General features: G+C 48.7%; 1 protein-coding gene across 2 annotated transcripts; it reads left to right on the plus strand.

Moving 5' to 3' along the window:
- The first annotated feature begins 3,100 nt into the window (after positions 1 to 3,100).
- LOC100090715 (RING finger protein 112-like) lies at positions 3,101 to 11,754 on the plus strand. Of its 2 annotated transcripts, none has more exons than XM_029057687.2 (14): positions 3,101 to 3,213; positions 3,449 to 3,489; positions 5,972 to 6,292; positions 6,563 to 6,769; positions 7,321 to 7,458; positions 7,701 to 7,805; positions 8,523 to 8,573; positions 8,784 to 8,840; positions 8,956 to 9,042; positions 9,427 to 9,544; positions 9,747 to 9,874; positions 10,213 to 10,266; positions 10,521 to 10,595; positions 10,750 to 11,754. In XM_029057687.2, exons 3-14 carry the CDS (start codon positions 6,023 to 6,025, stop codon positions 11,230 to 11,232), a joined length of 1,773 nt encoding a protein of 590 aa, XP_028913520.1. In that variant the 5' UTR covers positions 3,101 to 3,213; positions 3,449 to 3,489; positions 5,972 to 6,022; the 3' UTR covers positions 11,233 to 11,754. The 2 variants fall into 2 exon arrangements, with proteins under 2 accessions (XP_028913520.1, XP_028913519.1); XM_029057686.2 differs by having other exon boundaries at positions 5,992 to 6,292.
- Positions 11,755 to 18,108: the final 6,354 nt, after the last annotated feature.

Genomic DNA, 18,108 nt, shown 5'->3' on the forward strand with positions numbered 1-18,108 from the left:
GCACTGAGGGAGGTGGAAAGGGCAAGATAAGAGGGCCCAGCCTAGGGGCAGAAGGCATGGGGTCAGGAGGCCTGGCGCCCTGGAGAGAACCAGAATCCGTGCCTCTATTGGCCAGTATGTTAGGTCTGCGGTCTGCATTAGCCATCTTTACCAGAAATTCACTGTTGGGGATTTTCAATAATGATAATAATAAAAATAATAATAATAATCACGGTATTTGTTAAGCACATAGTACTGTGCCAGGCACGTTACTAAGCGCTGGGGTGGTTACAAGCAAAGCAGGTTGGACATAGTCCCTGTCCCACGTGGGGCTCATGGTCTCAATCCCCCTTTTACAGATAAAGTAACTGAGACACAGAGAAGGAAAGTGGCTTGCCCAAGGTCACACAGCAGACAAGTGGCAGAGCGGGAATGAAAACCCATGACCTTCTGACATCCAGTCCCAGGCTCTATCCCCTAGGCCTTTTTGTGTCTGTTTTAATGGTATTTGTTAATCATTTACTATGTGCCGGTCACTGTCCTAAATGCTGGGAAAGATACAAGCTAATCAGGTTGGACACAGTTGAAGTCCCAAATGGGACTCACACTCTTAATCCCCATTTTGCAGTCCTAGGAATCCCAAGGCCTGGGTTCTAATCCTCTCTCGACCACTTCTCTGCTGTGTGCCTTTGGGCAAATCCCTTCATTCTCTGGACCTCAGTTAACCCCATCTGCAAAATGGGGATTAAGACTTTATCCAACCCAATTAGCTAGTATCTACCCCAAAGTTTAGTACAGTACCTGGCATAAAGTAAGTGCGTAACAAATAACATTCAAAAAACAAAAGGTCCACGCTCACGTATCTCCAATCCCCCCAAAAACTCTCTATCCCACTGCACCATCCCTCTATCTTTCCACCTCCCTCCTCTCATTCCTGTCCAAACCCCTCAAACAAGTCGTATCCACTTGCGGCCTCTATTTTCTCTCCTCCAACTCCCTCCTCAACCCTCTACAAACCAGTTTCTGCTCCCTTCACTCCACTGAAAGCACCCACTCCAAGTCACCAGTGATTTCCTCCTTGTCAAATGTAAAAGCCCCTACACGGTCCTTATCTTCCTTGAACTCTCAGTAAACTGTGACATCCCAGACCACATTTTCGATCTGTCTCCAAATCCTGTCGGTCCCATCTTCACATCATTAAAATCTGCCCTTTCCTCTCCCCCCACCACCTGCTACTACGTTAATACAAACACTCATCCTATCCTGCCTGGATTACCACATCAGTCTCCTTACTGACCTCCCAGGCTCTTGTCTTTCCCCACCCCAGTCCATACTTCAGTCTGCTGCCCAGATTATTTTTCTACAGAAACATTCAGGGCATGTCTCCCTGCTCCTCAAAAAATTCCAAAGGTTGCCCATCCACCTCCATGTCAAACAAAACCTTCTCACCATTGGCTTTAAAGCACTCCATCACCTTGCCCACTCCTGCCTCACCTTGCTTCACTCCTATGACCCAACCCTCACACTTCGCTCCTCTAGTGCTATCCTTCTCACTGTGACTCCACCTCACCTGACTCGCCACCGATCTCTCGCCCAAGTCCGGCCCTTCCTCTCCATCAAAACCACCACCATGCTGATCCAAGCACTGTCACATCCATTCTAGACTGCTGTATCAGCTCCTCACTGACTTCCCGGCCTCCAGACTTTCCCCTTCCCAGTCCATATTTCACTCCGCCACCCATATCATTTTTGCAAAACAATGTTCCGTGTCGGTCTACCCACGCTTCAATAACCTCCAGTGGTTGCCCATCCTTCTCGACCTCAACCAGAAATTCCCTCCCATCTGCATGAAGGCACTCAGTCGGCTTTCTCCCTCCTAATTTATCTCACCAATTTCCCACAAAAACCCAGCCTACACAATTTGCTCCTCTAATTCCCACCTACTCACTATGCTCATTCACATCTCTCTTGCTGTCACGCCCTTGTTCAGATCTTCCATCTTGTCTGGACCTCTCTTCCTCCCCCTTCCTTCACATCTGACAAACCTCTGTTCCCCACATCTTTAAACCTCTACTAAAATCATGACTTCCCAAAGAAGCCTTTCCTACCTAATCTCTCATCTTCACACCCCATTCCCTCCCTAGTGCATCACTATATACTTGACTCCCTTTCCCACTAAGTACTTTAGGTACTTATCCCTCTCCCCACCACACTGCAGTACGACCGTTTTTATTCGATTGCTTTCCCTACCTAAAATTTATTTTAGCGTCAGTCTCCCCCGCTAGATTGTAAGGCCCTAGATGACAGGGATTGTGTCTACCAACTCTACTGTCCTCTCCCAGGCCCTGAGTTCCAGGCTCTGCACAGCGTAAGCACTCAGTAAATACTATTGATGGATTGATTTGGGGGAAGAGGGTGTTCCTGCCCAGGGGAGGAGTGTGAGCAGGAGGTTGGAGGTGGGATAATCAAAAGTGGGCTACCGTTAGAAAGATGAGGATAAACAACAATGATGAGGATGATGATGATAATAATAATAATGGTAATGATATAAGGGTTAATAATGGTAGTTGTTAAGTATTTACTATATGTTAAGCACTCTACTAAGCGTTGGAGTAGATACAAGGTAATCAGGTCCCATCTGGGGCTCAGATTCTAAGTAGGAGGAAGAACAGGTATTGAATCCCCCTTTTACAGATGTGGGAACTGAGGCCCAGAGAAGTTAACTGACTTGCTCAAGGTCATGCAGCAGGTAAATGGTAAAGTTGTGATTAGAGCCTAGGTCCTCTGACTCCCAGGCCCACGCTCTTTCCACTAGGCTGTACTGCTTCCCGGGAGGAGTAAAGAGTGTCGACTGGGGAGTGGAAGGGAAAGAGGTGGAGAAAGCTGGTGGGAAGCTCTGAAGCCAAAGGCCAGAAGTTCCTTCTTCATGTGGAGAGAGATGGGCAGCCTTTGGAGGTTTTGGGAGAGAGAAAGATGTGTACATTTCTGGAAGGTGAGCCTAGCAGCAGGGTGAAGGGAAGACTGAAGCCTATAATTGGCTGGGTGGAGTTCTTTCACTTCTTATGCTCCTCCTTCCTTCCAGCCTATCAGACATGTAGAACAACAACTCGACTTTCTCTTTCGATTCCTGCTCGGGCAGCCAAACCAGAGAAACTCAGAGAGTCCCTCTGCTCCCCAGCTTCCACGTTTTCCAGATCTCAACTGGACCGGAGGACAGGAAACAGATGGACCCAGGTACTCTGTCCCTGAGCCTTCCTTTCCCACTCGTCCAGAGGAGCTCCTCTCCTTCCTCCCCTTCTCTTATCATCACCCACCCTCTCCTGTAACCCTGTGGACCCCTCCTTCCCCCCCTCTCCTTCCCCCAGGTGGTTCAGGCCTGGGAGGGTGCCTGGGTCTAGTGGGGGCAGGGAGTCCCAAGGGACAACAAGGCAGTTGTCAGTCACCATCATCTCCCTATTTTGTTTCGCAGAAGAGTTCGGGAACAGGACCTGATTGGAAACACCAGTAACAGTAAGTAAGGCAGCTGCCTCACTGCCTCCCTGGCTTATCTTCCTCCCCCCGCCTCCTCCACCTCATCCTAGTATATTGGGGAGCAATATGCGAATCAGTATTGAAGGAGCTCACTAAAAGCTGCCCTGGTCACCAAAGGCTCGAGGCAGAAGATTGGCTCCTAAGGAAGTTGAAACCCAAACTGGGAACTAGGAGAGAAATCCTTTCTGTTTCCTCAAACTCTCTGTCCACTGTCTAGGAGCCCTGTGACATTGCTATGTCTCACCATCGACCTATTGTTCACACCCTCCTTCATGCCCCTGGAGCCCCCTTCCCATTACATCCTGCAGAATGTTACTGTCCCCATCCTCAAAGCCCTTCTCAACTCACGCTTCCTCCTCCTCCTCCTCTTTAAACTTGGTTACTTCCCCTTCCTGGAAATAAATTTAATGCCTGTCTTCCCTGCTGGACTGCAAGCTTCTTGGGGCCAAGGATCCGCTCTACTAAGTCTGTTGTACTGTCCCAGGCCCTCAGTACAGTGATCTGCACTAGAATAACCACTCTGTAAGTTCAAAGAATTGACTGATTGACTCTAATTAATTAAATAATTTGGTATTTGTTAAGTGCTTACTATGTGCCAAGCACTGTTCTAAGCTCTGGGGTAGATACTAGGTAATCAGGTTGTCCCACGGGTTCACAGTCTTAATCCTCATTTCCCCTATGAGGTAACTGAGGCACAGAGAAATTAAGTGACTTGCCCAAAGTCACACAGCTGATAAGTGGCAGAGGCGGGATTAGAACCCATGACCTCTGACTCCCAAGCCCATGCTCTTTCCACTGAGCCACACTGCTTAACCATAGTTATAGCCCTTTACTTCCCCACTCCTACCCACTGCTTTCAAACAGGTCCATGTCTTCCCATCGGAAAAAAAAAACCCTTCCTTGACCCTATAGTTCCCTCCAGACGATAGCCCCATCTCCCTCCTACCATTCCTTTCCAAACTCCTTGAGCGAGTTGTCTACACCCAGTGTCTCAAGTTCCTCTCCTCCAGTTCTCTCCTGGACACCCTCCAATCTGGCTTCAATCTACAGCAACCACCATTTCAAAGGTGTCAGTGGTCTCCTTCTTGCCAAATCAACTGGCCTCTACTCCATCCTAATCCTGCTCTGACCGCTCGTCTGCCTTCGACACTGTCGACCCCCAGTTTCTCTTTGAAATATCATCCAACCTCAGCTTCACTGACATTGTCCTTTTCTGGTTTTCCTCCTATCTGTCTGGCCACTCATTCTCAGTCTGTTTTGCGGGCTCCTCCTCTGCCTCCCACCCCCTAACTTTGGAGATCCCTCAAGGTTCACTCCTGGGTCTCCTTCTAATTCTCCATCTACACCACTCCCTTGGAGAACTCATTCACTCACATAGCTTCAATTACCACATCTAAGGAAATGATACCCAAATCTACATCTCCAGCCTGACCTCTCTCCCTCTCTGCAGTCCAGCATTTCCTCCTGCCTTCGAGACATCTCTACTTGAATGTCCTCCCGTCACTTCAAACTTAATATGGCTAAAACTGAACTTCTTATCTTCCCACTCAAACCCTGTTCTCCCCCTGATTTTCCCATCACTTTAGATGGTACCACCATCCTTCCTAACTCATAAGCCCGTAACCTTGGTATTGTCCTCTACTCCTCTCTCTCAGAGAAGCAGCACAGTGTAGTGGATAGAGCACTACTCTCCTTCTACAACCCAGCCCGCACACTTCACTCCTCTAGTGCTGACCTTCTCACCGTGCCTCCATCTTGCCTGTCTCGCCACCGACGCCTTGCCCAAGTCCTGCCTCTGGCCTGGAGCGCCCTTCCTCCTCTAATCCGACAGACAACTACTCTCCCCTGCTTCAAAGCCTTATTGAAGGCACATGTCCTACAAGAGGCCTTCCCAGATTAAGTCCTACTCTTCTTCATCTCCCACTCCCTTCTGTGTCACCCTGACTTACTCACTTTGCTCTTCCCCCTTCCCAGCCCCACAGCACTTATGTGCATAGTTGTAATTTTTATTTATTTGTATTGATGTCTGTCTCCCCATTCTTTAGACTGTAAACTCACTGTGGGCCGGGAGTGTCACTGATTATGGTTGTATTGTAATTTCCCAAGGGCTTAGTTCAGTGTTCTGCACACAGTAAATGCTCAATAAATACGATTGAATGAATGAATGACTTATTCCCTTCATTCACCCCCTCCCTCAGCCCCATAGCACTTTTGTGCAGTTCTGTGATTGATTTATTTAAATTAATGTCTGTTTCCCCTTTAGGCTGTAAATTCATTGTGGGAATGTGTCTGTTTATTATTGTATTTTACTCTCCTGAGCACTTACTTCATTGCTCTGCCCTCAGTAAGCGTTCAATTAATACGAATGAATGAATGAATGAATGAATGAATGAATGAATGCGCTCCTCCACTCCCTGAGTCCCAGCAATCTTCCCTGCAACCCCCTCTCCTGCTACTACAGAATCCAACATTCTCCCGTAGCTCTGGAGAGATTCCCCCTTCAATCGCCTCCATGATAGACCTGGAGGAGGACTTCACTTGTTCCATCTGCTTGGATCTCCTTAAGAGCCCCATCACTCTTGAGTGTGGTCACAACTTCTGTTCCGACTGCATCACTGTTCACTGGACCACGGGGGAGCAGGGCACTCCGAGTTCAGCACAGCGCCGCTGTCCCGAGTGCCAGAGGCCATGCCAGCGGGACCGAAGTGTGCCGAACACTCGACTCCAGAATCTGTTGTGGAAGGCGATGCCCTACCAGGAGCTGATGATGCTTTCCCAGAAGGTAAAGATCAGGGGCGCGGGGGAGCTCTCCACTGGGCCCCATGATGGGCAGGGGGGCCGGGCCTCAGAGTCCGATCCCAAAGAAGGGGACAGCTCAAGCCAGACCAGGGAGGTCAGAGGGGTGAATGGGAAATCCTGGGTGATGTCTCCAGGGAGAAGACCCCTGGGGCTGATCCTAGGGAACGGAAAGAGAGTGGGGACTGAGAGATGAGCCGGGCTGACCAGGAAACCTGGACACTGGGAGAAATTGTCCTCGCTTTTCCCCTCACAGGATGACCTGGAGAAGGAACCCAGGGCACTGCAGCTAGTGAAGTGCTGCCCCTCAGAGGGCCCCGTCCTGGACATTCCCTCACTGAATTACTGCCTGAAGAACCCCAAGGTTGTGGATACCCGTGTCTGCCTCATAACCATCATTGGGGAGCAGCGCACAGGGAAGTCCTTCCTTCTCAACCAGATACTCCTGGCACTCAAGGCGAAGGTGAGAGCTGGGGTCAATGGGAAAGCAAAGGTAATGGAATGGGAGAAGTGGGAGGGAGAGGGTACATATGAGTGGGGAAAATTAGTATGGGGCACAGGATGCCTGGGGGAATTAGTGTGAGGGGCAGATAATGTGAGGAGAATTCATGGAGGGCAGGCAGCGTGGGGAGAATTCATGGAGGGGTCTCACTGTCTAGGGGAAATTACTGTTAGGGGCAGGATTATCTGGGCACAACTTGTGTGAGGGGCAGGATGTATGAGGGAATAGGTCTGGGAAGAAATAGTGTGTAGGAGACAGGCAGCATGTCTGGTGGCATAAGTGGGAGTGGGGGAGGGGAGAAGTTTGTCTTGGATGAACCAACGTTGAAGGCAAGTTGTCTTAGGTGAACCAGTAGAGGGGACAGATTGTATTGGGGGAAGAGGTTTGGAGGGTGGGCGGTCTGGGGAGAATTAGTGTGGGGGAGTAAGATGTCTGGGAAAGAGGGAGGTTATGGGGCTAGAGATGTGGGTGGGAAGGTTAGGATTTGGGGTGACTGGGGCTCTTTCCTGCAGGAATCTGGCCAGGACAACTGGAGGCCACAAGCAGGGGAAGACCTACAGGGATTCCAGTGGGGCGGAGGAAGCGACACCATCACAAAGGGTGTGTGGATATGGAGTCACCCATTCCTGCTGGAGAAGAATGCGGAGAAGGTGAAAACATGGATGGAAGGGGATGGAGGAGGAAGAGGGAGGGTGAGAAAAGGTGGGCAGAAACAAAGGGCTGGGAAGAGAAATGGGGCAGGTGGGAGAAAGGGAGGCAGCGGAAAATGAGCAGGGAAAGAAGAGAGAGGGCCTGGAGAGAGTAAGAAGGGAGAGAGACGGTGGGGAGGGGGATATGATCAGGAAGGTAGGAGAGAGCAGTCCAGACCCCATCCTCCACGGCGACCCTCCAGGTGGCTGTGTTCCTGCTGGACACCGAGGGAACCATGGCCCCGGACCAAAACAAGGAGAACAGTGTCAAGCTGTCGGCTCTCAGCATGCTGCTTAGCTCCTACCAGGTGAGTCCCTGGAGACAGACGATCAGGTGGTCCTTCTCTTGGCCTCGTCCTTCCACCTATCACCCACCTTCTGCCTCCCTCCTCCCACCCATCATGGCCCTGGAAGAAGAATGGCCCGGAGGTTTGAAGGTGAGGATGGCGATTGAGACTTCAAATCATGGGAAGGTCTACTTGAGAGAGAAGACCATTCAGCGGGCTTGCAGGTGGAGGTTGGAGGTTATGGAATTGCCTTTCCTGGAGTGGGGGAAGGGACGGTTAAATGGAAAGGCTCTCTCTCCCGACTTGTCGGTGCTGCTGAGTTAGGAAAGTCCTGCCTGATGGCAGGCGGCCCAGCACAACAAGACACATGTGGTAACTGAGGCACAGAGAAATTAAGTAACCTGCCTAAGGACTCACAGCAGACAAATAGCAGACCCGGGATTAAGACCCGATTAGACTGTAAACCCGTCACTGTGCAGGGATTGTCTCTATCCGTTGCCGAATTGTACATTCCAAGTGCTTAGTACAGTGCTCTGCACATAAAAAGCGCTCAATAAATACTATTAAATGAATGACCCAGGTGTTTCTGATTCCCAGGCCTGCGCTCTATCCACCAGACCATGTTGCTATGACTAGGCCATGCTGCTTCAACTACTCAGATCCCAGGGGGCCTAACTTTCAGCCCCTCACCTTCCTTCCAAATCTGACCCACTCTAACCCTCTTTCTGTATTTCCCAGATCTTCAATATCTCCAGAATGCTGAAAGAGACAGATCTGGAACATCTAGAGGTGAGAAGAGGACATGGCTCTAGGGGAGCCATGGGTTGGGTATGTGTTAGAGAGCAGGATTCCTGGGTTTGAAAACAATAGTACTGAGTTCAGGGGAGAGCCAGGAGCTAGAAGACCAGGGGGGCCTGGAAGCCTGGTTTTGGTCCTTGGGAAATCGGAAGCTTGGATCCTGGAATGCAAACGGATATAAAATGTATCTTTGCTTCCCAGATGTTTCTCCTTGCTGCTGAGACAATAGGAAACTATTGTGAGATGGAAGTAGTTCAGGTGAGATGCCCCTCCCGGCACCCCCACCCGTCTCTCTGCCATTTTCTATAACCTTTGGAATCCCCACCACCAATCAGGTGGTCTGCCCCTCTCACTGCCCTCTCTTCTCCCCCAGCACTTAGATCTCTTAATTCGTGACTGTTTTTTCTCCACGGAGTTTGGATGGGGGCCGGGGAAGGCACACATGAATGATGTCATCCAGGTGAGTTGGTGCCAAGGAATAAGACACCTGGGTAGGGCTGGGTCAGAGGAGCCTGTGGGGAAAGGGAAGGTCACCCCAAACGGTGAGGAGGATGCATCGCCATGAAGCAGCATGGCATAGTGGATAGAGCACGGGCTTGGGAGTCAGAAGGTCATGGGTTCTCATTCTGGCACTGCCACGTGTCTCTTGTGTGACCTTGAGCAAGTCACTTCACTTCACTGTGTCTCAGCTACCTCATCTATAAAATGGGGATTGAGACTGTGAGCCCTAGGTGGGACAGGGTATCCACCCCAGCCCTTAGTACAGTGCCTGGCACATAGTAAGCACTTAACAAATACCAGAATTATTTCTACTGTATATTGTCCATCCATTCCTTCTCCCCAGAAACGGTTTGACCGTCATCCCAAGATCCAGGAGGTGCTGCAGGGAGGCCGGACCTATTGTTATGCCCTGCCCTTCCCAGGGAAGAAGATGGTGACCAAAGCTGGGGGAAGCACTGCTGGTAACACCCTCCCAAGGCCCAGATGCCAAGACACCCTGACCCTAACCCATCCCTCCACCCCACCATTCTGCAATCGCACCCCACTCCCTCACCAGCTCCCGGTTTCCCCTCAGAAGCTAGCACGTCCTGCCTCGGGAGAACCCGCTCTCTCTGCCAGGATCCAGCACAGCTTTCCAGGTACTCACAGGTCTCTCTCCCCCAGATATGGATGACGAATTCTGCACGTATCTGCAGGCCTACATCACAGATGTGCTGGCATCAGCCATCGGTCACGTGAAGAGTCACCAGAAAGACCTGCTCACAGGAAGACAATTACAATATGTGATTAAGGTGCGAAATTTCCCCACCCAGAATCCCACTCTCCCAGCCCCAAATCTCTGCAGTGACCCCTGCCAGTGCTGCTGCCCCCTCATCCAAGTCAGGTGTTCATCCCTTGTCTTCCCCTCTCACTTTCAGACCTTCATCATCGTCATTATCACCATCCTCAATGGTATTTATTAAGCCTAAGCGCTTGGGAGAGTACAGTACACCAAAGTTGGTAGACATATTCCCTGCCACAGCGAGTTTAGAGTCTAGAGGGTTGGTTTGAGGGACCTTGGTTTGGGGGACCATCCTCCCTGCCCTGGTGCCACAGAGCTCCTGGTCTTCCCATCTTCCTTTCCTTGCAGAAATTCTCCAACCTAATGAGGGATGAGAGGTTTGGGTTCTCCTCCGCTGTTGAGGTAGGTGAGGAAAAGAGGCTTGGGTTCTAATAGGGAGGTAGGGTCTGGGGAGGTGGGGAGGGAGAGGAGGGAGCGAGCCAGGGACGGGAGGATAGATGCTTTCTCCATTCTCAGGGGGGAAGGACTGGGATTGGGAGTGGAAGAGGAGCTGGAGGGCTTGGGGTCAGACGTCTGAGGGAAAAGGTGAAGAAAGATGGAGGAAGAGGTGGAGGGCAGGGCCTATATCCCACCATTTTCTCCCTCTTCTCAAACAGATGGCCATTTGTCTCCGAACCTGGAAACTGAAAGAAGCCAAGGACAAGGAATATGAGGAGTTTTTGGAGAAGCAGGTAGAGGATTTGAAGGCTGGGACAGGGAGCTGGGTGGCAGGACATCTGGGTGCTGGGAGGGGCTCAGGCTTGAGTGGTGAAAAACATGGATTGGAGGGACAGGCTACCCAAGCTCCTGGACAATAGCTCCCCCTTCCTTTGTCCCCCACCTCAGAATAAGGCCACCAAGCCACTGTTCTCTGCTCTCCGTGTCCTTCCAAACACCATGCGGGCCCGCCTAGCCAAAAAGAGGGACAGCATCTTGGACTCCTTCTCTGAAGCCTTCAAGGGCTATGACCAGAGCCGGGCCACAGAGACCTTAAGGGAGGAGATTCAGGCCAAGGAGGAGACGTTCTCGAAGGCCTATTTCAAACGTTTCTGCCGCCAAGCAGCTGCCCTGGGCGGGATTGTAGGGGCTGGGCTGCTGAGCCTGGTAGGAGGAGCAGTGGGGATTGGCACGGCAGCAGCCCTTGCGATGGCAGAGGTTACTGAATTGGTGGTCGCAGGGGCTGCAGGGGCTGGGGTGGGAATCGGAGTGGGGGCTGGGCTTGGTGCTGGAGTGGGGGCAGAGGTGGGGGCTGAGTTGGGCACCAGCAATAGGAGGGCAGAGCCGAAAAGTGAGGAGGACGAGGAGCCTCTTATCCAAGATGAGAAGTGAACTCTGGAAATCAGCCACCTGAGGGCTTTCGCAGGCCGATGACTGGAACCCTCCAGAGGCAGCTGACTCCCACATGCATGTAAGCTCATTGTGGGCCAGGGAAGTGTCTCTTTATTGTTGTACCGTAGTCTCCCAAGCTCTTAATAAAGTGCTCTTAGTCCAGTGAACGCTCAACAAATATGAACGAATGATCCCTCCGGAGGTAGCCGACGCCTACATATATGGAAACCTCAACACGTGGCCGAACGCTGTCTGCATTTCAGATGAAACTTGTGCTGGCTACATCCTAAATACAATTTGCATCTGGTGAACATCTATAACCGTGTCTTGAAACTCTAAGGATATTGAAGGCAGACCTTTTCTTAAACAACTGAGAAATTAATGACACAGGAGCCTGAATTTTTATTAATTGGGTGAGCTTTACATATGCCAGTTTTTTAAAGAAAATAGAACTTTTTTGTTTCCTTATTATTTTTCATTTATTCTCTTCTCATTAAAGTAATTCATTTCCTTTTGTTGCTATTTGAAATGGATTTTATAACGCTCCCCGTCTAGACAATTAGCCTAAAGTTTTTCCATCAAATTCAAACTTAAAATGATTTCGCAAACTCAGTCTTCCACCAGCTGCGGTTCCTTTTACAATGTCAGAATTGTTTCACCCCCATGCTTTAACATACTGGACAAAACCAGACAAACTCCTTGTCTGGAATGACAAAGTGGCCTGGCGTCTCGGTGGTTAGCTCCTCGACTATGGATACTATCCTAAGAGTAACTGTTAGGGCCGAGGCAACGAGGATGTTGTCGACTAATCAGAGAATGCTTCCCATAGGAGGTGGAATTTTAAGGAAGCTCGGGAAAGAGCTGAGGTCGGACAGATTTGGTTGGGGAGGGGGTTCCAGGATGATAATGAACTTAATGACAGAGACGCTCTGTCTTTTTTTAAGCTTATTTATTAAGAGCCTACTGTGTTCCAGGAGGTCTACTAAGCGCTGGGGTAAATACAAGTTGATTAGGTTGGACAGAAACTGTATCCCATATGGGGCTCACAGTCTTAATCTCCATCGGATTGATTGATGAAGATGGTGGGACCTGTTTCACTGGCTGTCCTGTGGCCCCCAAAGTCAACTGGAGTTTTAAAAGACCCAGTGAAGACTGAGGGTTGAGAGGACAAAAGGGTTTTTTGGTTGTTTTTTTCAGAGCTGGGCATCTTCAACTGAGATCAATCAATCAGTGGTATTCACTGAGTGATTACAGTGTGCAGAGCATTGTACTAAACCCTTGGGAGAGTACAATACAGTAGAGTGGATAAATATTTTGCCTGCCCACAAGGAGCTTCCAATTTAGAAGAGGAGCTTACCTCCTTAAAACAGATTTGTGGTTCTTCATCCTTCATGCTGCTTACCTGGATTCTAGAAAGGAGTTAGTCTTAAATTTACATACTGTATGGCGAATTGATTGATTGATGATGACAGGGTAGTAGGTGAGCTTGGGAGCAGTTTAGATGAGAGAGAAAGGTGGATTCTAGGAACATTGTGAAGGTAGAGCCAATGGGGCTTGGTTACAGACTGAATATTGTGAGTTGAATGAGGGTGGTGAATCAAGGATAATGCCAAAGTTATGGGCTTGGGATATAGGGACAATGGTGGTGGGATCTACAGTGATGGGATAGTTGGGGAAAGGAAGGGCTTTGCTGGAAAGAAGAGGAGTTCTGTTTTCAATCTCCCCAAACTCTTGTCCAGGGTCTGGCCAAGACTTGTCACTGACCAAGGGCTTCACCCACCCTCACGCCCAGACTGGACCACTATCACAGGACTCTGGCTGTAGGGAGTGGGAGCAAGGCAGAGATGAAGTGGGAAATGGGAGGTAAAGCAGGGCTGTTAGCAAACCCCACCTGACTTTCTGGAACAGCAGTGTCAACAACTTAATTTGCTATGTGCCGGGCAAAGGTCTAAACTCTGGGGAAGATACCAGCTAATCAGGTTGGACATGGTCCATGTCCCATGTGGGGCCCACAGACTTCACCCCCATTTTACAGATGAGGTAACTGAGGCCCAGAGAAGAGAAGTGACTCACCCAAGGTCACCCGGGAGACAAGTGGCGGAGCCAGGATTAGAACCGAGGCTTCTGACTCCCAGGCCCACGCTGTACCCACTGGGCAACGCTGCTTCTCTTCCTCAGCTGAAAGGATACAGCTTCAGGGAAACCAGAATAGTCAATCGCAGTCCCGGTTCCACATCCTCCATCTCCCCTAGATTACCACCAATGGCACCCGAGAGGCTCCTGCACACCCAGTGTAAGGGGAATAGTGCGGACAAATAACGAGGAGGACTCTTAGAGGTACTTAACCAGGCTAGCACACAAGCCCTGAATGAATGCACCACATGTCTCCCAGTGTCAACTTGAGAAATGTGAGCCCCTTGATGCCTACTCCTGGGAGGGAGGCCTCTGTATCCCTGGACAAGGTGCAGAATGGCTCAACTCCAGGAATATCATCCTTTCCTCAAAGAGCCAGGACACATACAACAGCCTGAACTGCGGGGACGTGACGGACCTGGTGGAAAGGATCTTTCCCAAGGCAATAACGCACACAGACACCCCCCACCCACACACACTGTTGTGCATGAAACCAACACAGCTTGGAAAAAATTTGCTGCTTCTCCTTTGTTATTGAGACGCCTCCATGACTGACACAGATTTGGGTCTGTTATGCTCCCTACTTTCCTCCCGGATAGTTGTGCCAGCATCTCCCTGCACTGACCGGGGTATGTGGGTATGCTTCCCTAATAAATCAGCTTACAAAACACAGCTTTGTGTGCCTTCTGTGATTGGTATTTTTGCAAACCGTATTTCATGCACTTACATCCAGCATATTCGGCAGGATATCAATACTGCAATGCTGTTATTTGGGAAGAAAAAAGGCCTCGGGGAGACGGGTGGTATGCCAGGATGACCAGATGCACAGAAGTAGGGACTTGGCCGCTTCCGCCGCCTGGCCGGACTTAGAGTTGGCGATGGCACTAACCCCCAGAGGAGAGTGGATTTGATAGACTGACCCCGGCTGGAAACTAGAGGGAAGGTGGAGCGGGAAGCAGTGGATGAGCTGGGGTGGCTCTATGCACCCTGGAGATGCCTCCTTGAGACCCAGGGGAGGCTTCGACTAATAGAAGGGGAACCAGAGGCCTCTAAAAAAGCTAGGAAGTTAACGCAAGAGGTAGTCGAAAGGATGGCGGCTCAGCTAGCAAACCAATGTCGGCGGCCCTTAAGGAAGGAAAAGGGGAAGGGAAAACCCTGTCCTTCAAGGACTCCTTGCAGCTTCCCCTCAAGTGGCTGTGGGGTACTGGTGCAGGTAAGAGACAGAGGCTGTCAAGAAGAATGGTGAGATCATCTTGGGACTGATGGTGAAGTATATGTTCACATCAGTGCTAACCAAGTTTAAGTTGCAGGCACCAAACCAGAGTCTCATGAGAAATCAGTGTTCGGGCTGTAACTTGATATTTCAGTCTCCAGAAGAAGTGTTAGAGGCTCCGTAGCCTCAGCTAAATGAAGAAAGTTTCCTAACGATGAACCGAGAACATATTCAAGCCATCACCAAATCTTGTCTGTTCCACTTTCACAGCATCGCTAAAATCTGCCTCTTCCTCTCCATCCAATCTGGTACCATATTAATGCATGCACTTTTTCTATCTCACCTTGATTATTTTATCAGCCTCTTTGCTGACCTTCCTACCTCCTGTCTCTCCCCACTCCAGTCCATATCCTCTCTACTGTCCGGATCGTTTCCCTACAAAAACGTTCAGACCATATTTCCCCTCTCCTCAAGAAACTCCAGTGATTGCCCATCCTCCTTCCCATCAAACATAAACCTCACCATTAGCTTCAAAGCACTCATTCATTCATTCAATAGTATTTATTGAGAGCTTACTATGTGCAGAGCACTGTACTAAGGGCTTGGAATGTACAATTCGGCAACAGATAGAGACAATCCCTGCCCAATGACGGAGTCACAGTCTATTTGGGGGACCTCGCTACTCTTCTACTTCATCGCAAACCTCACACTTTGTTCCTCTGTTGCTAACCTCAGTGTATCTCGATCTCATCTATCTCACCGCCGACCTCTGGACTCTGACCCACATCCTGCCTCTGGCCTGAAACACCCTGCCTCCTCTTATCAGATAGACAACTGATTTCTGCTTTAAAAGCCTTATCCTCCAAGAAGCCTTCCCTCAATAAACCCTCCTCTCCTCTTCTCTCACTCCCTTCTGCACTGCCCTGACTTGCTTCCTTCATTCATCGCCTCTCCCAGCCCCACAGCACTTATGAAAATATCTTTAGGTGGGGGGGCAGACAGACATTATTTATTTATGGGTATTAATGTCTGTCTGCCCCCCCACCGCCGCCGCCCGAGACCGTGGGCTCGTTGTGGGCAGGGAATGTGTCTGTTTATTGTTATATTGTACTCTCCTAAGAGTTTAGCACACAGTAAGTGCTCAGTAAATACAATTGAATGAACATCTCTTACTTTCAAAGTGCCAGAAAGAATATGTGAATGTGTTCAGATTGGGTACCCCCTTGTGTCTGTGTAAAAGTGTGTGTGGAATGGTTGGTCTTTAAATGAACTGCCCAGTGTTGTGAAAATGTGTACTGTGAATGGTGGGGAGAAATTCCTAATGGAATTTAGGTAGCTCCACAGATTGAGAGTAACAAAAAAATAAAAAACCCAAGAGGTTGGAGCTACCACTTTAAAAAATCGAAAGGGAAAATTTGTTTGAGGGAAGGCGCCTCCCTCAAGCAAATGATCAGCTTGTTTTCTTGCAAAGTATGGATCTCATGGTTGGAAAAGTTAGCTCTCAATTGGTTGAGGGTGAAAATGCAAAAGAGGTAAATAGGAGGGGAGAATTTGCAATTGCTTTTTCAGGCTAAAAATGCCCGTAAGGATAAGGATTCAATTACTGTATCCGATATTCTACTGTACTAGCTGTGGATTTTGCTAATTTAGTAAAAGGAGGTATACAAGCTTGTCAGATACAGACTGCCATCTTTATATCCGGCCAATATAAATGTGATGTTCTGAACAAAGAAACTTACCTTGGCATGTTCATTTTGGAACTAACAGTGTGTGAAAAAAGGGAGATTGTAAAAAAATGCATTCCTTTCTTAGATAATTTTCGGGAAAACTGGAATATGGAAATTGGATGAAAAGAAAATGATGTTTTGAAAAAAAGGAGTAATACTAAGATCGGAAAGGGAGCATTTGGAATGATAATTGAATCTGGATTTTTCACTAATGGGAATTAAAAGAGATCTTAAGAAATCTGTGTAAGACATCGGGAGGCCTACCAGATTGCACAGATTTCTTAGGGAAAGGACCCAGAAAAGGGACATCTGCTTCATGGACAAGGGATTTTTTAAGTTCACACAAAACCCCAGCTCTCAAAATGACTATTAAGGGCTAACTGGAATAGGATTAAGCTGATTAACTTTGTCAGTCATTAATCTTAAAGAAGTCTGTGATAAGGGAACCAGCTGCATACAGGGAGAGTTTTAATTGCTGAACATTATAAATTTAGAGTATTTTTTAAAAACGGGGTTTATCCTCTTCTACTTTGCTTCTTATATTGCTCTTTGGTTCAGCTGATCTTTAATATGAAATATTTACTATTTAAGAGTTGAAATAATGTCTCTACCATAGCCTGGTGGATGGGGCTAGGAGCAGGTAAAGTTTGTCAATTAGGGTGGTATACAATCATATGTAAAGGAAAAGGTCTAAATGTTTGTATATCTTTGCCTTCACAGTTGTGTTTCCTTTTAAGGGGATGGGGAAAGTTTTAGGCCTCAGACCCTAGAGATTTGGAAAGTTATGGTAGGATAATGCTTGGGAATACATGCTATCATTAAATATTATTGGGAAAGAGTTGTTACTTCAAAGTTTATTAATTGTATCTGACCATCTTCTGCTCCTGGGTTCTTAGCTGCCTAACAATTCTATGGTCAAGATTGTAACCTCCTAGGTTGTAGTCTAATAGGACACATTGGCCTCCAGACAGGTCCAGCAAAGGGATCATCGCTCAAGTGCCTCCCAGAGAGCCTCTCTTCAATCTGAGCTTTGCTGTGAAGGCAATCAGGAAACGAACACACTCCCACCAGACCATTTGGTCCAGAGACTTTAGGCACCAGCATCATCTGGACAAAGATGGGGACCTCAAGACCATAAGAACATTTTTCTTTGGTGGATTGTTTTATAGAATTGTTGGGATGATGCTTATTGATACTTATAAACAGAGAGCAACAGGATAATTGAAGCACTATGTGGGTCTGGTAGAAACCTACATGTTGTTGCGTTTTGGGGGGGATACGACGGCTCTCCTTGGCAGTACTGTCATCTTTCTGATCCTCCTTTCCTTGGCCCTCCTGTTGATTTTCAGCTAGATAGGAGATCCAAGGACAGCTGTTGGCAATGGGCAAGATTAAGGTGAGTCCTGCATCTCGCTGTCATTCTATTCTTGCCTCAGTCGAATGTGTCATTCTCTACCTTGTCGCTTTTCCGTTAGACACACCATAAGGTATAAATGTTAACACATGGGTGTACCCTTTTGCAAAGCAGAGTACTGGGTAACCAGCTTTAGGAGAGGCAGTGTTGCGACCACCTCCACCGCATAATTATAATAATGATATTTGTTTAGCACTTACTATGTGCTAGGCACCATACTAAGTGCTGGGGTGGATACAAGCAAATCGGGTTGGACACAGTCCCTGTCCCATGTGGGGCTCAAAGTCTCAATCTCCATTTTACAGATGAGGTAACTGAAGCTCAGAGAAGAGAAGTGACTTGCCCAGTGGCAGAGAAGATGTGGAGCTGGGATTAGAACCCATGACCTT

Source organism: Ornithorhynchus anatinus, chromosome 2 (assembly GCF_004115215.2).
Source record: "Ornithorhynchus anatinus isolate Pmale09 chromosome 2, mOrnAna1.pri.v4, whole genome shotgun sequence".
In the NCBI taxonomy this organism is placed as follows: domain Eukaryota; kingdom Metazoa; phylum Chordata; class Mammalia; order Monotremata; family Ornithorhynchidae; genus Ornithorhynchus; species Ornithorhynchus anatinus.